A 21,894-nucleotide genomic window follows, 5' to 3' on the forward strand; every position below is an offset into this window, starting at 1 on the left:
TTTTAATTTGCTTCCGTTTGCCATTTAACTTAAACCAGCTGCAACAGGACTTGCAAGAGATTGTTAATCATGGCATTTTCAACACTGAGTTCAGGATTTATTATTAGCTGTTTTATCTTCTTATCATCTTTGACTTCCGGTTATGTTCATGTTCAGGCAATGTGTATTTGCTGGTATAAATTGTGCTTTTCTAGTGTTCTAATATAGTGAAAGGAAAATTCCTATTTTATGAGTAGGCAGAAATTATTTTTTATGAGAAATGCTGGAAAAAGCTAAGCAGGTAATTTGTAAGGTGGGCAATTCTATTCCTTCACAAACTGCAGGATAAACAGAATCCTGCTTTACAGAATCACAGGGGAAATGGTTTCAAACTTGAAGACAGTAGATTTAGACTATATATGAGGAAGAAATTCTTTCCTGAGAGGGTGGCGAGTCACTGGAATACGTTGCACAGTGAGGTTGTGGATTTCCCCTCCCAGGAAGCATTCAAGGCCAGGCTGGATGGGGCTGTGAGCAACCTGGTCTAGAGGGAGGTGTCCCTGCCTATAGCAGGGGGTTGGAACTAGACAATCATAATGATCCCTTCCAACCCAAACCATTCTATAATTCTATGATTCCATGATTTATTAAAGTTTTCTTCTTACCAGTGTGGTTAGTACATATTCTGTGACTTCCCTTTTATGTTTTTCTTGCATTCTTAAGTAGGAAGATAGTGACCTAAACAACACTTAGGGTAATTAAACCTGTTTGTCTGATTTTTGTTCTGAGGCTGCACAGAAGTTATCCATAGCAAGTGAGATATTCATTTTACCCTTAAAATCTTCTATCATACCCATCTCTAGATCGTCTTTCCAATGCAAAGTATCATTCTTTAGTGATAAACTGTTAAAATTCTCTATTTCCCCCCCACCAAATAGCTAGTCTAGAGAACACTCTTCAAAAGAAATGTTAATGACCCAAAAGCTGTTTTGTGTTTTGATCTACAACAGTGCCAGTTCTCCCAGTGCTAGATAGACTTTGTCTCACTTTGTATGTTATTTAAACTCAGAATCTCTTTTATTTGTTGATTTTGTTTTATTTGCATATTGAGTCTTTAATGGGCCAAAGTCAGCAAGGGACAGCTAGAGCAATTTAATATATTCTAAAATCTGCCTGAAGGTAGAACTCCTTGGAGACAAGGGATTGCAAGGCACCAGCCATCCATCCCCTCCGTACACAGTGGGGAATTCTACTGCAGTCACTATAGGATTAAGGGATCGTAGAATCAATAGCTTACACTGATGAAAGTCAAGACCAAATTGCTCTCTCTCATCCAAATAATTTCTTAGAGTTCTTCACTGAAACTTTTCCTAAACAAATTGAGCAAAGTCATATATTTGTTTTCCTTCTGTTTCTCAATCTGGGCTTTTGAAAATGTTGATTAATAGTGATTAACAGAAATTTTCATAAAAACTCTAGACCTTTGAATCTGAAACAGCAAGAATAATATCCAATTGCAGTTTCTTTCTCTATCTTGTCATAGAACAGCATACAAAAAACCCTTCCCAATGCAAGATTAGCCTCTGGAAAGGGACACCAAGCGGAAGGCATGCAGTACTCCCTGTACCAGAATTACTCACCCAGCAGCCCGCTGTAGCCCTGTGACTTCTCTCTCCATACAGAGCTCCCATTCATACTCCCCACGTTGCACACCCAAAGCAGCAATGCTGGGCATTTCTAACTTTCATTCAAAGCCCCGTTAGTCTGCAATAACATAATGCTTGCTGTCTGCCTGGTGAGGTGCATGCTGCTGTTTGGTTTGTGCCTTTTGCCTGACTTTTTTTTGTTGTTGTTTTGTTGTTATTTCATCAACCTTTGTCTGTTTGCCCTGTTGTGATACACTTTCTGATATCAGAATGAACTCTCCAAGTCATTTTCATCATTAATCTGTAGGAGATTTAATGGAATGTGCGGTTTTCATCTTTAACTCAAGTAATACTTCTATTTGTTTTCTCTGCTTTGATTTCTGTATCACATGGAGCAGACCATATTCCTGCTGTCATGTTGTGAGTATGGCCCAGTTTCTGTTAGCTGAGAAATAATACTCAAAAAGTAGTTAATTTGAACAGATTGGGAAAGTCCTACTTGTGGCATTTGGAGCATTTTTTCCCCTGAAGAAGAGCATGTGCTGTGACAAGACTGAGTATGGAACCATCTGTGGCTAGTTTTAGATATGATGTGTGACCTTTAACTATGGGAGGACAGCTGGTATTTTAAAATCGCCCATGCTGAAAATGCTAATATAGTCATTCTGCAGTTTTGGTTTACTGATGATAGTATTTAAAAAAGAAATCTGCTGATTTCTGTGAATGTGGAGGGATGTTACTTTGAAAGACAAAATAGACCAGTCTCATAATTAGGTGGAACTTCCTGCAGGCAGCTGAAGATACAGGATGATTAAAAAAAAACCACATATGATATATATATTATATAGTGCTGTCATTGAATGCAGCTTACCTAGAGGTGTTTGGCAGGAATTTTTATGTCTTTATAACTAAGACTGAAAGAAGTAAAAAGGTCTAGGAAGCATCTTACCCGGCTTTGTCTTATTTATACCGAAAGCAAAATGAAGATCCTGTAAGTATTCCTGAATATATGGAAAGAAGGAGCAAGACTGTTATTTAATTTCTGCTTTTTTAAATTTATCATCATAGTTATGAGTTGTGTATAGTAATTATCCAAACTTTAATGAGCATTAGTGTCTTCAAGTTCCTCAGTTTTAGACTGGGTACATCTACATGTCTAAGATTTGGCAGCTGCTGGTGGTGATCTCTGCATGTGACTGCAGATTACATACAGAAATGTGGGGAGGGATCATATGGGCTCAGTTCCCATTCCTCTCAAATTAAATAATTCCTTGGGAAACTGCCAAGGCAAGTGGATGTAATGATCAGTTAGATACTTTGTGTTTCTATCTTCTGTATTCCTTCATGTTTATCATCCTTCCTATGATGCAGCACTGAGCAGTAGCCACAGGATTGTCTCCCATGGCAATCCTGTTTCCCATCAGGATACTCAGCACTGGAGATATTTCCAGTCTCAATGGAGATGCTCGTGATAGTAGAGGTGCCACAGAATGTACTCAGCTGAGGAAACCCTCCATGTCATCAATCCAGTGAGGTCATGGAAGGCTTGGAGGGCGTTAGGACATCTGATGTCTTTTATCTTGCTTTCCCCTTGGCTTTCTTGAGACTGCAAGCACACTTGTAGCCTACTGCTACTTAGTGAAGCAAAGCACTAAAACAGAGTCTGAAGGCTTCACAAAGTGAATATTATCCTTTGGAGTAACATCTAAAAATGACTTGACACTCGGGTGGACTATCTTGAAAACAAACTCATGTCTTGCCTACAAGACTCTGAGAAATCTTTCTTGTTTCCAAGTGTTCCTGATTGTTGGTGATTAATAGCATCCATTCCCCCCCCACCCCCACCCCCCCCAAAATACTGGGAATGTTTCAGAGGGAGTTTTGGTATTAAAATAGAGACAGTCTTTTTCACCCATTCCTAAGAAGTGGTCTACTATGCCCCATACAGCACAATGGACCTCCTTGCTAGAATTACTCTGTCTTTGTAGCCAAGAGGATTTTACCCTACTGAGAAACAACTTATTTAAAACTAAATAAATGCCTAGTACAGTTACATTATTATATTGCTGTTCTATGCCATTTACTATAATTGGAAGTACTGAAGGAGGAAGAAAGCTTGCATTTCACATCAAAATAGCATTATTGCTTGCTGCTGAAGGCCAAAAGTAACACATTTGATTGTCTGGGACATGTTTGTCTGAAGTTTGATTATAGTTATTACGCAGTAGTTTTAAGAAAATTTCTCATTTTGGGTAATTCAAATCTCAGAAGTCTGACAGAAATGGGAGGCAACTCTATTTTAGAATAATATTTTCTGCTGGTCTACTGTGAGTTGACAGTGCACTGTTTCCAGAGATTATTGGTACAGACAGCCTAGCAGCCTTCACTGAACAAAGAAACAAGACAAACAAACAAAAAACGCTAAACACATGCACACAGAACAAAAACCTCTGAAGCCTAAGAATATAAAACACTGAGTTCTGTGCAAGCTTTTTTGGCTTGAGTCTGGACTATTAGATATGGTTTACAATCTTCATAATCAAGATCCGAATTAGGCACAGTAGACCCAAATGTTTGATTTATGTACCTCCTTAACCTCATGTTCACCTCGTCTGATTTACGTATCTCCTCAAGATCATGAATTTTCTTCTACATTTAACTTGTTATATTAGTGTACTTCTGTATCTCTAGTTCCTTGTACTTAATGTCAGATTTTCCAGCAAACTCAGAACTGACCCTTCTTTGCCTTCACTGAAGTCAGTTATGAAGATTTTGCTGACTTTATGAAGAGGATTTTACAGTAAAATCAAGTGTGATAGTGGGAGGCTGGACTGCATGCCCTCAGGAAATCTATTTCAGCCTTGTGATCTCCTGACTTGAGTAGGAAGACCGGTGGGGACCCTTTTGCAAATCCATTCTTAAAATCTTGCCTACCCAAACAAGAACATTTGGAAGAAAGAAGCTCTCCTTGTGGGACATCTATAATTTTGCAATAAAAGTTACAGGGCTGGCTGGATTCAGTGCACTGTAATTATCCAATTAAAGTAATTTCCAAAATGTGGTTTAGAAGGGCAGAGCCTAAGCTATATATAAGCCAGGATGTGTTCCAGCCCCTCAGGTGTATTATGCATTTTCAGTAAGGCAATGCCAGGCTGATGCTGTGTGCCCTATGAGAGCAGATTCTAGATGAGGCAAGTTTATGTCAGCTATAGAAAGTTCTGTTTTGCCCCCATAATGACAGAGATGTGCACGGCCTCTGGGCATCGCTGCATCTGCAGCTGGGTGGGAGAAAAGGAAGAAGGAAATAACCAATGGGTAAAATCTTTTCTTCCAACAAATATCTGCCAGCAGTGGTGCCATGAATGGCTCTGGGTCTAAGGGCCATGCTCTGTCATCAAAACAAGCCTTAGTGTTTCTGCATTTGGGGTCAGCTGGGCAGAATAATGGAAAGAAGAAAGCACTACAAGTTATCGGTATAAATCTGGTATGAAAATATTAATGCTCCCTCCAGGAGTGAAAATGCAAAGGAACATAAAACCCACCTGGGTAGTGGGAGTTTGAAAGGGCCCCCTGTGGGATTCAGAGTGAAGAATAAGCAAAGGAAATGATATTTTAGATATGAGCTGTTAGTTCTTGCAACGTGAATGGTCACTGTTCTGTGTTTCAGCATGGGCTAGAAAGCGACCATTGTGCCTTTATGTGTTATTCACTTTGCTCTATCCCACATAAAGGGATAAAATAAAAAGTCTTTTAACATAGGGGTCTTTAATCTTTAATGAAATGAACCAAATGAATCATAACTTTTGCATCTGTGTTCTGTGTGGTAAATGAACTGAAGCAACAGGACAAGAACTGCTCGCCAAGAATAGCAGAGCAGCAGCTGACTAAGATCAGTCCCCATCCTACAATTAGGCAGAAAGGGTAACACCAATTTCCTGTTTAGGATTCAGCTGTACACATTAGGGCCACTTTGTTTTTAAAACATATTGATTTGTGGGATGGAACTAAACTAATCAATGGCATGTCCTTTTCTGAGCTTTCTTTTATTTTTTATCTGCGTATGTAAAGTTGATAGCCTATAGCTATTATCAGTGTATGAGAAAATGTTCATGGGTTTTTATTTTTATTTTAAATTAATTGTGAGAAGAATATGATGAAATTGTCAGAATTTGTTGCATGTTAGAATTAATCTGTATCGCACATACCCATGTACGTGTAGAAAAATGCAGGCAACGCACATCTCTGTTTCGGCTATTAACATGAGACAATGTGTACATCCAGATCTTGTATTCAGTGAAGTCCATGTGATGATTTTCCTCATCCCAAAGTAAACATCTAAATCAGGATGGAGATCTTGCATCCTAAAACTGTCTGTTCCTCCTGATAATGAAAGGATTCCTGTGTAATTAATTCAGATGTAGACACCTACCCTGTCTGACTAGGGCTGAGGTGAAGCGTACCCTAGAACAGCAGCCCTGTCATATATAGAGATTTATATTTCTGTCTGGAAGTGCTTGGTCATATGTAGGATGCTTACTTGCCTTCAATGGAGTTTGTTGCTGTGCTGCTCAGGCATGTGTGTGGAAGTAATAGGATCCACGTCCTTCAATGTAAGTAGGCCTGTAGGTTTTGATGCGTAAGACCTGAACAGAGCTGCTCTCAATTTCCTCTTTAATAAATGAATACCTTTGTAAACTAAACTGTGCATGACCTCTGCAGATAGGACTGATCCCCCCAGCCAATCAAATCCTTTGAATGCTATACGTCATTAATTCTGAGTTGATGTAGAGGACTGTGAAAGCCTCTCATTGGATAACTGTTCAGTGTTTTTACTTCTATATGATATTCCTCTGGTGGTTTTGTTGTTGTTTATTTCTTTGTTGCTGTTTTGTGCATGTTTGTTTGTTCTACTGTTTTCTCTACTATTTTACATGATTCATTTTACAGAGTATTTGGATACATGGCAACCCTTAAATGTGTCCTCTGTTCTTGTGGATTCAACCATCTCAAACTTTGAAGCTGTGCATGTTAGCAGGGAAATATCCAATGGTTTTGCCACTGCCAAAGACTATTGTCTATCTGGTAGGAAATGTTTCTCCATAACATTTCAGAGTACGTTGGCTTATGAGAATGAAACATCAGGAACAGTTCCTTCCCTATCCCCACAACCAATATAGATACACTTATTTACATATTTAAAAAAATCTGTTCTTCAGCCATTTTGAGAATACAGTAGCAAATAATGGAAGGCCTGATGTAATTATTTTCTAAAGAGCAATTAAGAAGTGCTCTTATGTAACTGGATCCATATGAAAGATGTGGTAGAACTACGTGCCATTACATAAAGTAACAGGTAGCTGTAGTGTGCAAGGACAGATAACCTGTGAATGGGATGAAGCACGAGTTGGGCTGTAGTAACAAGAAGTGAATTTCTCTGATCAGGAGTCTGACCTGGGGACTGTGTGAATTCAGTTGAGGTCCTCAGTGATTTATTAGAAGATTTATTTCTCTTAAAATCTGTGAGAGCAGCTCTCTTGCTGTAATGCTCCATTTTAAGCCTGTTATAACCTTTGTTTAGTTTGGAGAGCACTTGGGAAATATAAGGACATTTTATTCCAATTACTCTGCCTTAGAATTAAGTAATGTTGTTTGACCTGCTGTGAAGCATTTCTTTCAAGCATTTCATAACAATTTAATACAACACACTTTAAGAACAAATTTGATTGTTCTTTTTCTTCGTGTTTCACCTCACAGCATGTTCAAGGAACCAGATGTGCGCAGTAGTTACCCTGGAAATCCAGGCTCCAGCAATAAGATGCCTTTTTTACCCCGATACACAGATATGCTCACATGGTCTAGAAGGGCACAGCTGTCAGGTTCTACTCAAAGAGCCAGCTACGTACATCTACAGGAGACAAGGTGAGAGCTGTAAGGTTATGAATGGAGGAACTCAACTCTGGTGGCGTGGGTGCAATTCTCATTTATGAGAGAGTGAGGAAATAGTTGACACAAGCATTACAGAAGTTTTCTAGGTAGGTATCCATTATTATTTTAGTGTAACTAAGACTGAGTAGTATGGGAAAATGTCCCCTAAAAAACACACACAAAATCGTAACATTAACCACTGAAGGAAATAAAATAATGGAAGCCTGGCCAATAAAATAAGTTTTGGAAAGTACAGAATGGTACAACAACAAACAAACAAACAAACAAACAGTAACAAAAGTCCAGCTCCTTCCTCTTAATCTGCAGGCATTATTTCTTTCTCCTTCCTTCTAAATTCTATGAATAACACAAAGAAAGGTGAAACCTCATTATCAATCAAAAGTCTTAAGTAATATTTCTTAAAGAAAACAACAAAAACAAAGAACGGCCACAAAAAAAACCCAAACACTTGAGGTCAACTTTTAAAAGAAGTGAAAGTGGTTTCAGACAGAAATAGAGGTGTCTAGAGATAAAGATTTTATTGTTTAGCTCTGTGCTTATTTGAAGCTTTAAGTTCTGTTGTTTCGTTCTTTGATAATACTTTCTTTTGACACTGATTATATCTTTTATTAGGAACCAGGTAGCAATAAGAGGAGAGATGAAAAATATTTCCTTTTCTGTTCACTGAAGTTACTGTAAAAAAAATGGCAGTTAATGAGAAGCTTCTAGGTTCAAACTCACTGAGAGATAAATGGATTTATCATTATCAAATGAACTGAAATCACTGGCTGATGCAAGAGCTAGTCTTGGGTGTATTTATAAACTGCTTTGGTTTTAGTCACATGCCTTAGAATTTAGTTCCCACCTATGTTATAGATTGTTTTATAAGTGGAATAGTACTTGATATCTCTTAGTTCTGTTTGAGTAAAAAAATTACTTAAGATTATTGAAAGAATTTTCTTTTGTATATGTGACCAATAGTCCAGGTAATCCTTATATTAAAACAAAATAAAGCAAAAGTGTAACATGCTGAGGAACATTTCAAAATTTTCTACAATCAAAAAATAAGGAGATTGAGATGTAAATCTGTCCGGGTGGCAGCCTAAACCAATGAGATGTGTTGTTATCTTTCTTATTTCTGACCTGCTTAAATACTTAAAGGTTTAATATCTTGGTTTTTAGAGTTGGGAGAGGAGGAGAATCTGAAAATCTTATAAAAATTCTCAAATATAGATGTTAATGCAATGTCTTAATGGAAAAAAAATGTTTGAGAAAGAGCTTTGAGAGCACAGTAGATAAATGTCTGTACCTATTAGCTAACATCTTGCACAACATGACGTATTTCAAGTGGAGAAACAACATAATTTTATCCATGTCCCGTTTATGGAAGCAGATTACACAGTCCCATTTGCCTGAATTTCAAATGAATATTTTTCATTTCTGAAATGGTCCTAACTTAAAAAAGAAAATTATTTTTTCTTTCTCTCCACCCCATTAGATTTAGTACTGCCTATCTCTGAATCAGATTTGGCCCCATCTGTGTACATTCCATCCCATGGGGATTTGATCGGCAAACCCCAGGCAGTACGGATCGGCACAGAGTGGAAAAATATCAGCCAGTTCCTTGGGATTCCCTACGCTGCACCTCCTCTTGCAGAGAGGCGATTTAATCCTCCAGAACCATTTGCTTGGGAGAAAACCTGGAATGCTACTGTGGCTCGGTAAGGAACACCTGTGATCATCCACAGAAACACTTGTTTCACCCAGTTGTATGAGAATAGCTATGGCAAAATTATTTACATCTTTTCTTGCAAAGGAGCCCATAGCATAAAAATAAGTATGGGACTTAAGTTTAAACTTAAGTTTAGTAAAAGGAATAATTTCTCCATCTATTTGTGAATGCATGCAAGCAGCTCAAGGAAAAAGGAAGTTTTAGGTACACTGACTTGAATCTATGCTTAAGTCCACATATAGTATCTACTATCAATCCATTTTACTTCTGAGTATCTACAGTTTTTACAGAAAAAAAAAAAAAAAAAATTGGTCCTGTTAAGCCACAAATCTGTGGAGTATTGAATCAAACAAGGGCCATTTTAATGCTGGTTTGACCAGAATCTAACCAGCCAAGTTTCATCTAGGTCAGGACCCAACTGGCCTTTACTATACAAAAATTCTTAGAAGGAAAATATTTGTTAAATTCCTTGGTCATAGGACTGAAGCACTATGCATTTTAAGTAATGTATTAAGAAGATTCAAAAGATAGGAATCGTGTTAGCAAATGGGTTAAATTCTTCCAAAGTCTCTGTATCTAGTGTTCCCTTGTGGGTAGTCCTGTCTCTTCAGTGCTGTATAGACACCACTGCTCAGTCGGTTTACAGAGTTTAGGTTGGAGGTACTTGACAGATACACGCTTTGTGTGCATGTCTGTGTTTCATCTAGCCCTAAGACATGACTTGAGCTTTTCATTTGGGAGACCAAAATGACAACTTTTAAAAGTGTATTTCTTAATGAAAGAAAGCAAGGATCAGGTGACACTCCTAGAAGTGTATAAAGCAGCAGATAGAATTTCAGCAAATAGAAATGCAGCGGTAAATGAAGTTTCTTTCTCGTAGGGCATCTAATAGCAAAATACAGAGCATACAAAGTGAAGGGCTGTGAGGAAAAAATGTTAAAAAAAACACCACAAAATTGAAGATGCAAAACAGTGAAAAGGTGAGAAGCTGTTGGAAGGATTTCAAAGGCCTGCTTTATAGGGATTTCCAGAAGTCAGGACTGAGAGATGAAGTTTAGTGTCTTGAGTGCTTCCAAGGCAGCTAATATTAACCTACGGTCTACTGAGATCCTGTGTTATTCTGTCCTGAGACTACAGATTTAAAGACGTGTCAGCTGTGTGAAAGCTGTTTGGCCCCTCCATTACTCAGGATCTGTCACCAGAAGTTTCTAGCAAAGCCCATGAATAACTGAGTGAAGAGTATGACATTGTGAGAGTTTGAAGAGTCTTTGTTCTTTGGTGATCTCATCAGGTTGCACCTGAATTGTAGGGGTGTTAAAGCGTAACCACATGTGGCACTGAGCCTTAACTAGGTACACTGGAGGAATCTGGTGAGACACGACCTTTTGTTTCTTCAGGTGAACAATGTTGTTAGGTTAGCATACACACCATCAGCTCTTGGAATATGCAGAAACACTGTGGTGTCTGCTGGGACTTATGTAAGGCTCAGCTACCTGCATGGTCTCTCATTGAAGACAATGTCTAGTATTGCAGTGACAAGAAGTTTAGGGACCTTAGTTAATCTGCTCCTATCTGTTGAATTCTCAGTGCCAGTGAAACATTTGGCATCTATTTTCTGTTATTCATTTAAGTTCAAAAACATTTTTTGAGCTTAGCACTGTGGAGGTTCACTGGAGAATCAGAAACACCTCAACCTCTGTGTATAAAAAATGTTGACAAGTAGATTTCTGAGTATACTGGGATTGTACAGCTTTTTTATCCAAGAAATTCACATTAGACTAATTCCATTAATGAAAAAAGATAAATATTTATAGATCATAGAATCATTAAGGTTGGTTAATGGCTGGAAACTGCAGCATAGGAAGTTCCGCACAAACATGCGCAAGAACTTCTTTACAGTGAGGTGACGGAGCACTGGAACAGGCTGCCCAGGGAGGTGGTGGAGTCTCCTTCTCTGGAGATGTTCAAGACCTGCCTGGATGCCTACCTGTGCGACCTACTGTAGGGAACCTGCTTTGGCAGAGGGGTTGGACTTGATGATCTCTGGAGGTCCCTTCCAACCCCTACAATTCTGTGATTCTGTGAAAAAAACTCTTAGACCATCTAGTCCAACCATCAACCCGTCACCACCATGCCCACTAAATCATGTCCTTAAACTGCTCTTCCTGAGAAGAAATTTTTCCTAACACCAACATGGATCTGAACAGAGACTTCTGGCAAAAAAAAAAAAAAAGAAAAAAAGAAAAAAAAAAAAAGTATATCAATATCCAACTGTTGGAGGAGCTGTGGACTTGCCTCAGCAGGTGGCAGCCTTTCCTCAGAGTCAGTCCTGGCAAAAGGAGATCCTAGGAAATGGAGGTGCTGGTGCTATTCATGAGATACCACAAAAACAAACAAACAAATAACAAAAAACAAAAACAACAACAAAAAAACCCAATGAAATACAGCAATCTTCTTTTTAAAATGGTGCTGGTTTTCGCAGGGAAGAATTAGAGTTATAAAAATACAAAATGTTTGGTTTTTTTTGCATTCGTATGGGTGCATACAACCTACCTATTTCTTAACTGAGTTGCAGAAGGCAATAATGTTAAATGATATTGAGATCCACAGAATTAAAGATCTTACAAACTCAAACAGGTCATCAAAATACAAACAAATAGCAGTGGAGGAAAAAGAGTACAAGTTTTCATTGCAATTTTCTTGATTTCCATAGGTCAACTTGTTGGCAGCCAGGAGACAGAGAGACCTCATCATACTCTGTCAGTGAAGACTGCTTATATATGAATGTCTTTGTTCCTGTCACCACAGTAAGTAGGAGATGAGCAGAATTTTTTGTAGCTAAGCATTGTCTCTTTTCAAAGCATTTTAATGGGTGCAAATTACTGTTTTCCATGTAGTGTTCACAAAGGCTGCGAGGTTAAATTAAGCACTCAGTTGTTTTTCCTGGTGCAAACTTACTCCCTGCAGACTTTGTTGGGTAACTTGGAGGGTAGAAAATTAAAAGGCTGGACATGAAAGAGACAAAAAGAGAAACAGAACACAAGCGGAAGGTGGCAGCAAAGGAGGAGAGTCTGGGCACAGAAATGGTAACATCTCTGAAGTGATATGATGTGTCCAGTTGACCAAATGACCAGTGCCACCAGCAGTTGTGTGGCAGCGCACACTGACTCTTTCCCTGTTGACCTCCACAGAGGCAAAGTTGAGGAATGAGGGTAGAAAGCAATGCTAAATTTGTGCCCTGCCAACAGTGCATTAAAATAGGGCTTTCAAAGATGACTGAGCCACTGGTGCAACCTGAGAAACTGTCACGTGAAAACTCCTGAATTTCTTACTGCAATCAGATAGAAAATAAAGCTTTGTGTTAGAATGCTGAGATGGTTGGCCAAGCCCCTGGGGGCTGGGGAGGAAGACACTGTATAATATGCCAGTCTCATTGATGAGTGGACACACAGTAAAGGAACAGGACTTTTATTTCCACCATAATTTTTAGAAGGTGACACCAAGAGATGTCTTTGTCACACTGCATGCCTTGAAAGAGCTGGCCTGGCTACCTTAGAGCTACTTCTGGCAGCAGAGCGTACAGCCCCATGCAGGGCCCTTTTAATCACTAGGAAGACTTTTCTCCCTGCTGTCCCAGACTGTCATTTTGTTTTGAGTATAGGCATCACTTACTGAAAACACCAGGTTGCTCTCCCAGGCAGTTTGCCATCTTCGCTTAAGTGCTGCTTTCAAGATAACTCATTCAAATGCACTGCATTTTCTGCCACCTGGTAGAATAAACAGGCTTGGCTTTTCTCCTTGTAGTACTGTACTTTATGCCTCTTGTCTTTTGGTACAGGTATGAGTTAGGAGCATGCCTGGTCAAGTCACTGCGTCATAGGTGCCAGCCAAAGAAAACCAAAACTTCTGTTTTTTGCAGAAATATCTGGGAGCAGATGGCATGGCATTTTCCTGTTTCTTCTTGTGGCGAGTTCTATTTTTCACTCGCATACTGAGAGCTATGGTTTTACATTTTTTTTCCCACGGAAAGTTAAACTAGCTAAGTAAATTTCAAGTGTAGAATCCCCTGGAGAGCAGCAAATACAGAGGTTGTTCAGTAGCATCTTAAGCATGAACTAGTGCATCGTCTGGGTACTACTCCCTGCCGCCAAAGGACTCGTAGCACTGAAAAAGACAAATGACATCACCTCATTTTGCTTCCATAGCTACGGGTACCACATAACCCTCCAAATAAAATTGGTACTCCTGAGGTACTCTTTTCTGCCTATAACCATTACCACTTGAGGCATTACTAGAGCATTTCAGCTTGACTTGAAGAGGCTTGAAAGGCAAGATTAAGGCTTGAAACTCTCCACGAAATTAGACCAGAAAACATAACCTCTCTCCTTTTGCTGTTACCTGCACGTGTTATTCCCATTCTTATAGAATCATAAGGTCATAAAATCATAGAATAGCTTAAGTTGGAAGGGACCACAAGGATCGTCAAGTTCCCACCCCCTTGCCACAGCAGGGCCGCCACTCTACAGATCTGGTACTAGGCCAGGCTGCTCAGGTCCCCATCCAACGTGGACTTAAACACCTCCTGCAAACTCAGCATCACGTTTCCTGTGGTCTTAACTGCCATGGTTCAACACAGCCATATTTTAGAATGAATTTCCATGGGAAAACAAGTTCTTTCTTCTTTGTTTCCCCTCATCTTTCTGTCCATGCCTCATGCTGTGCAGAAGTGAGAACCAGTGACAAGGGACAGTGAGTTAAGTTATTTTTTCCACAGAATCAGAAGTTCCTTAAAGCTGTGTGTTTCAGTTTGTGCACTCTCTGGGTTTTCCTTGGTAACTGTATGGTGGTCATAAGAAGCCTCTGAAATAATTGAGAGGGAGAGACAGGAGGTAGTTGTGCCGTATCAGTGCATGTATTTGTGACCAGAAAGTAGGATGTGTGTGTGTGTGTGTGTGTGTGTGTGTGCATGTGCGACACTCTACTGAGCAGAAGAGCCTCTTTCTGCATGGTCCCAAGGATAGAGATTGAGATATGATAGAGATTGAGCATGCTAAATGTAAAACTGAGGTTGCATTCTAAAATAAACCTTTCTAGCTTGAGAACAGGCTACACTGCTCTTTGCAAGGGGGATAAAAAAACAATAAAACACACACTAAACACCATGTTTCACTGGAAGCTCTTAAATGATGTGAAGTTCATTATGGACAGTTTAGGCCTAGTCTTGTAAACAGAGGTCCTGTCATCATGCTCACTGTTAAAGAGCTATGAACAGCTTAGATAATTTTAATTGGGAAGATTGTATTCTCACAGATGAGTTGGCTACAGGAATACTAACTGAGTTGTTTGTCACTGCAGGTCAAAAACCTGTCAGTGTTGCTGTTCTTCCACAATGGAGGGAGTGGTAATGCTGAGGCAGGAAAGACCATCATAGACGGCTCATACCTCGCTGCAATCAGTAACACAATTGTTGTAACAGCAAACTACAGGGTTGGTGTTTTTGGCTTCCTTAGTGTTGGTAAGTTGTGGATTTCTAGAATAAATGTAACTGTGGACTTAATTGCATTTTGTAGCAGTTATGCTTAAAAACAAACAAAAATGTTAGTTAGGACTTCTTAGAAGCCTGTATCTCTGCCTGTATTATGGAGTGGAAATGGCCAAGAAATAACTGCAAGTGGAGTTCTGGCTCTCTCTACCTGGTGGATAATCCTTATTCTCTCCAGTGGACAGATTAGTAGCTGTATATCCTTTATATCCTTTTATTGTTTTCCATGCTTGCAAATACTAGACCAATGTAGTTTGCTACATAACTCTTTTGAATATTCATTGTTGGCAACACTGTGAATTTTGCCTAATTTGGGGTTACTGCTGCAGATATTCGCCATTGTTTTCCTTTTGTCTTCTTTTGTTTAAAGCTCACTCTCAGCAAAGCCTATTCTTCAACTAGAGAGTTCACACCACAGACTCCTTGCTTATTTTTAGACATGAAGTTGGTGATAGGTGTATCTGAGGAAAGAATCACTGTTTTCAGTTTGTGAAAGTGATACTGTGGCTGCATTCTGGCTAGAGTCAAAGGGTGTGTGGATAATTGTTGAGCAATGTTCCATTACGCAGCACTGCTCACACATTACCCACTAACGTTCAGCCCTGCGAATCTCACCTAGGTTTCTTGCTAAGTGGAAACTGCTCTCTGGACTGAATATTACATAGCAGTATTTATATTAAAGCCCATAGTTGAGGGATCGGGATGAATTTTCTAACAGCTTTTTCATGTGGATAGTTCCTCTTGCTGAAAGTCTTGGATGAATCCTGGTCCGTTGGAAGTTGTCCATCATTTTCAAACAGGAAAGATCCTGTCTGGATAATCCTCTTAGGATTTTGGGGGCATTAGGAGCAAGATTGTTAGCAGGTCATTCTGAATAGTTCACTTTTTAAGCAATATCATTTTCATTGTCCAACTAAGCAAAGTGAAATATCCTGTCCTGTTGACTTGCCATGAATTGCAAAGGGAGGAAGGACAGAGAGGAAAACAACAGATTTCCTTTGTTGTTGTTGTTGTTGTTAGTTCTGCTGTTGATTTGGCATCCTACTGAAAGATCTTTTGCAGGAGTTAAAACTCACTTGTACTTTTGAATACACTGAAAGTTTTATTTGATTTGCTGTCTACCACTAATGCTGTAAGTGTGACGCATTCTTACCAGCGATCTCATCTCTGTTTCTGCACTCAGAAACGTTAAGTTGAATTGCCAGTGATTTAGATGGCAAGGGTATAGAGAAGATTGTCATGTCTTTTAGGCCTGATTCTTCTAAAATAGGCTGTGAAGTTATATGAAACAGGATCTTTATTTTTAAATTTAGCACCATTGTTTTTCTCCACTTTAGTAATAACAGAAATGCATATGTTTGACATTGTCTACTTCCTCCTGAACACCAGTTTCTTTTCATTCTCCTGTGGTCCCAAAAGTGTAACCATTTTTTTTTGTAAAAATACTGCCCATGAGATTTATACCATAGGCTATGATTCAAGGACTGAAAAAGATTCACTCAAGAAGTCAAAGGACACATTTCTTTTAAGCTAAGTGCTGTGGATACCAGTGCATGTCCCAGTTCCCCAGCATGGTACATTTCACAACCTGGTTGTGGTTTTTACCAGAGCAGAAGGAACTGTATGTATTTCCCTCCTTGGTTTTCCTCTTTAGCATACTAACGTAGCAAGGCACATTGTGTGGCTGTAACATTTACATGGATTTCACTTCCTCTGGGGAGCTTTCAGGATGCTTGCAACAAGCTCTTAGAATTAGGTTTCTTAAAACAGTCCAGAGAGTATTTATTGCCATTGCTTCACTCTAGTGGCTTGACCTGATCAGCTGAAGCTATGGCTATAGGAGAAGTTTGTAATTTCCAGAGCCATATATTTAGTTATTTGCTGTACTTCTGAAAGGAGAATTACAGTGATGGCTGTTGTGCTGTGAGTATCTTTATGATCAGCAAGGCTATCAGTAATCTGGCCTCCACTACATTCTGTTCTGCTACTTAAACCAGCTGTGGTATCTCAGTACTTCATTACGGAAGGCATGCAGATATCTACTACACAGTGTATGCATTCAATCGCTCTTTGCCTGAGACAGGTCACAGAGTGACAGCTTTTTATTCCACTGCCTGTTCATTTCCTTCCCTAGTTTCCAAGTTTGCTCTTTAAAAGTAGACTATTTGATCTTGGCAATGGAATAAACAGATAATTTCAGCTATGTTTCTATTCCTGGCTTTTCTTCCGTTGAATTTTTTTCTAGTTTTGAATGTGGAGAATTTTAAATCATTAAAAATAAATGGCTCATTGTGAAATAAAATGAAGTAGATAGTGAATTATTAATTTTTTTTTTTTTTTTTTTTTTTTTTTGAGACTGTGAAGGAATTACTTATTTTTGCTTTTGTTGTTATAAACATAAGCTGGCCTTGGGATTTGCATCATTAGAAGTTTTCAGTGCTATTTTCCTATTAGTTGAAAGATTGGGTTTCCACTGTCTGGTGTGGAAGATAAAGTCTTTCCAGTGATGATACCTAAATATTGGGAATACATGATTATTTTTTTTCATTTATTTTCATGGAAACAAAGTCATTAATATTTAAAATTCATATATCTATCAGCTGTACATCAGTGAATCTCAAAGTATTCATATGGAAATATTATAAATTAGAATACCCTTAAGTATGGTTGAAGAAATCAAAGATGATGTGACATATATAATTGGTTAAACAAGGAAGGTGAAAAACAGATACGGGAAGCAGAAGGATGCAGTGAGATATGCTCCAGTCAAATACTGATTTTTTCTTGATTTTAATTTAAGTTCAAGCTACTTAGAATGTCATGGTTTTAACCTCAACCTGGATTCATGTCTCCCACCATCAGGCATCTAAATCATCATCTAAATCAACACAGAGCCAAAGAATCATTTCAGTTGGAAGGGACCTTTAAAGGTCATCCAGTCCAACTCCTCTGCAATGAACAAGGATGCCTACAGCTAGAGCAGGTGCTCAGAGCCCCGTCCATCCTGATCTTGAATGTCTCCAGGGATGGGGCACCCATTCCTCTCTGGGCAACCAGTGCGTCAAAGGAATGAAGCTTGGAAAATGGAGTGATAATTATTTCAAGCACTTAACGAATAAAGATGCATGGTAATGGTTTGGCAGATGAGTTCAGATTTTAGGTTTGCAGTTTTGGCAAACTATCTGTTGTCTCTTGCTTTCACCAGAAAAAGTGGTAATGTGAATTGTTGATACCTGGGCTGTAGCAGTTAACAAAAATTCAAATGTTTTTAGTTGTTGGGTTTTTTTTTCCATTTTATTATTATTATTTTTTTTCCCAATTGATTTATTTATTTCCCACGACAGGCTCTTCTGAGGCAAGTGGAAATGCAGGCCTTTTGGATCAGCTGGCAGCTCTGAAGTGGGTGCAGCAGAACATTGGTAGCTTTGGTGGAGATCCAAGCCAGGTGACTGTAGGAGCTGATCGTGGTGGTGCAGACATTGCTAGCATTCATCTGCTGACAGAGGCAATCAATATGGGTCTCTTCAGGAGGGTGTTATTGATGGTAAGTCACATTCCTGCTGTTTCAGATTCATTTTGAAACAATTTTGTGACGTGTGTGTGGGTGCTGGTTTTATTTCATCCATGTCTTTTGCAGTACAAATATAACTGTTATTGCTGTAGTTATTTTTCTTCTCACCTGTGATTGCTATCTCCAGAGTTAGGTGTTTCACAAGGATGTACAAGAGATGTAATTTGGTGATTGATTTAGTCATACTAAGAATCTTTTTCTCGTCACTGTGGTTTTTTTTGTGTTATATAAATAGTTTTCTTTCATAATTTATAAGGACAACAGGTTAGTTTCCATTCCATAAATACAGTTATTGATCAGCAGTTTTTAGACTCTAGAAATGATGAGCCAAACATCCGCATGTTTGAAGAATCCGGTCTTTATCTGATCTCGTGACAGATTAACAATTTCACTTAAAAGAAAATCAAGTTTCAAAGCCTCCAAAATGTTTGCTTGTCAGCTTGGATTTTTTTCGCCATCACCTCAGCTGTTCTCTGTGCTTACTGCCCTTCCTATGCTGAATTTCAGGACTTTAGTCCAGTTTTGTCAGCCTCAATACTACCACTGATCTTCACAGCCTCAAATAAGAGTACTGTGCTGTGAAATGAGGCTTAATCTTCAGTGGACTTTTATATGCTTGGAAATGTGAGCAGAGGAACTTAGTCTAGGAAACCTGGGGCCCAATTTATTAAAAACTTGCCTTGAAAATAATGAAGTCTCTATTTGTTACTTGATTTCTCTTCTTTTTTGCCAAAAAGTATAACTTGCCTTGTGCATCTCCATATCTCAGTAAGACCATTTTAATTGTATAACCCTAGCACAGAAGACAAGGGAAATTGTTGAAAATTACTGTTCATGAGCTGTATTTTTTTAAGGACATTCTCAGATAATTCCTAACACAATTCACAGATTTTTACTCGTCTTTTGACATAGAAGGTAATTTGCCAGTAGAGTCCTCTTCTCCCACAATACAGTTCCATCCTACTCTTTCTCTGAAGTCAAACACACTTTTCTGAAACAGGATAGGATGTGGCCCTGTTGAGAGCTGTAACAGGATACAGTGCAATTTACCAGTTGAGCAACTGATGAAAGGGAAGTGAAAGTGCATCTTGGTTTATCGCTGTTGCTGGAGTCTGGTTCCACACTGCATCTTTTTGGTCTTTTATAAAATGAATATTGAACTGCTTGTTGAAATATTGAAAAGTGGATAATTGAAAAGTGGAAAACAGTGGAAAATGCAATGAGCAGCAGATGTGTCAATTCTTCCCACTGATTTAATGTCTGTAACAGCAATTTTCTTCCCAAGACCATGAACACCTTACTTTTGCCTCAGCAAAAGCAGGATAATTCATTTATTTCAAAATAGTATTGTGAAATACTTCATACAGTGCCATGGTGGACTTAATTTTAATTTTGTTAAAGCAAAAAATCAACATTAATAGCAGTGGCTCAAAATTCTACTGCATCTTTTTTTTTTTTTGTAAAGTAGGTATGCAACATAAAACTTTTGATTTCTTCAAATTTCTCTGATATATCTCCTGTAAAGGAATGTGTCTTGTTTTTTTCTATATGATGACAAAATTTTCTAATTTCATTATAAAAAAAAAGGAGCTGCACACAGACAACAAACCATGACACTGATTATATATAACAGATTTCCAGAGAGAAATCCCATTAAGCAATACTATTTTTCTATGGGTGTGCAAAGTGCTTTTGAGTTTCCTCTATCTGTCCTGTAATAGGTTTTGTTTTGAAGCAATTGGAAAACAGACTGTACAAAATCAATGCAAAACTGTCAGGGTGACTCTTTCTTATAACTCATTTCATCTTTCACTAGTATGATATTAAAAAAAATATATTAAATCTTAATGATTAGTGTTCTATTTTAAACCAAATTAAGTGCATTAATACTTTTTGATGTCATGTTTTGATTAATTGAGTTATATACCAATGCAATTTTATGTAAGAAGAGGCCTGTTAACTTAACTGTAGGACTTGGAAGCATTTGGAAGCATATGTCATGTCTGAAAATAGGGAGAAGCTGCCTGATTCCCGAAGATCCATCTACTACCAGGCTCCAGTTAACACAGTCTTTTCCACTCACGTGCTCTCAATTCATAGCTTCTGTCACCCTCTCGCTTTATGTGTTATTTAAACCCAGCAGTTTCCCATGCCACATGCCATATTTAATCATGTTACTTATAGATACATTAATGCGTGGCCAGGGCAGAAGCCCAGTAATCTGCCTGTAACTCCAGTTCAGTTTACAGCTGCTGAAGCCATGGAGTGATGCCACTGTGTTTGTAATTGACTAAAAGTGGGTGACTAGAGACTTTCTTCTGACTTTCCAACCAGTTGCTGGCTGCAAGATTCCACTGTGCAGCCAGGAGGGTTTGGAATTGCCTGAAGCAGGGGAAAGCTGTGTATTTTTTGTGGCTTTTAGAAACAAACTAAAAGTGTGTCAGGATTGTGCTAAGTGACATTAGTCCTTTCTAGAGTAGGAGAGTAGAGAAACTTCAGGGTGCCTTCCATTTCTTTTTGATTATTTCTTAGTACACAGATGACTTACCTGCTAGGAAAATTCATCCAAGTTCCATCCTTCCTGCAACTTTACTCATGTATACCTCAAACCATAGTCTGGAGAGGAAGGTAACAAAAGTGTACTGTCCTAGCAGCCTGGAGATTGTTTTTTCCCCAACACTGTCTATCCTGTACAATGTGATCATATAAATAGTCATCATGGAGAAATTGCAAATGTGCAACTAGACATATATCTAGGTTGTGTGCATAACACCAAGGATTACACAATTAATCTACTTACTTCTAGCCAGAAAATCTAGTTAATATCGATGGAGTGCTGCATCTAGTTTGGGGCCCACAGTATCAGAGAACTACTGGAGAGATTTCAGTTGAAAGGCCACAAAAATTATTAAGGGACTGGAGCATCTCTGCCAAGACAAGACACAATGGCCACAAACTGGAGCACAGGAGGTTCCTTCTGAACACAAGGAAGCACTTCTATGAATGTCCCTGCTTGAGCAGGATTGGGCCAGATGGACCCAGAGGACCCTCCAACCTCAGCCATTCTGTGAGTTTGTGTGCCTGTCCTCATCAGAGCATGTCTTAGCCCTTTCTGCAGAGTGGAGACTGAAGTGTTTTCCAGGTTGCATGAACTCTTGGATTTCTTGTTGTGCTGTGTCAAAGATAACATCTAGACATATCACTGTAAGACTAGGTGCTTGTAATAGTTGTTTGCCAGCTTTTCAATCTTTTAAAGCAATACAAAGTTACTCCTGGGTGTTATTTTAATGAATGTGAGTCACAACTTAGAAATCTGTAATGCTCCCAATATACATTTCACTGGTTACAATACAGTTGCCACAATAAAAAAATAATATCACTATATTACTAACAGTAATGATGAGAATATATAAACATCTAAAGTACATGAGTTCATTTTGTTTTTTGTTCAAAGCTTTTATTCAAGGTTTATCAGCCAAACTACATTCACCTTAAAAGT

The 21,894-nt window shown here is 38.6% G+C and overlaps 1 protein-coding gene across 3 annotated transcripts in view; it reads left to right on the plus strand.

Moving 5' to 3' along the window:
• The window catches only part of TG (thyroglobulin), a 162,251-nt gene that overhangs the window by 60,916 nt on the left and 79,441 nt on the right, over nt 1–21,894 (plus strand). For all 3 annotated transcript variants that reach the window (XM_042868995.1, XM_042868996.1, XM_042868997.1), the window contains exons 36-41: nt 6,573–6,707; nt 7,380–7,544; nt 9,049–9,271; nt 11,996–12,089; nt 14,638–14,797; nt 18,169–18,368. In XM_042868995.1, the coding sequence (XP_042724929.1) occupies nt 6,573–6,707; nt 7,380–7,544; nt 9,049–9,271; nt 11,996–12,089; nt 14,638–14,797; nt 18,169–18,368 (977 nt within the window). The remainder of the gene's footprint in view (nt 1–6,572; nt 6,708–7,379; nt 7,545–9,048; nt 9,272–11,995; nt 12,090–14,637; nt 14,798–18,168; nt 18,369–21,894) is intronic.

This window comes from Lagopus leucura, unplaced genomic scaffold (assembly GCF_019238085.1).
Source record: "Lagopus leucura isolate 7727_CA_CO unplaced genomic scaffold, USGS_WTPT01 Super-Scaffold_100002, whole genome shotgun sequence".
Lineage (NCBI taxonomy): Eukaryota > Metazoa > Chordata > Aves > Galliformes > Phasianidae > Lagopus > Lagopus leucura.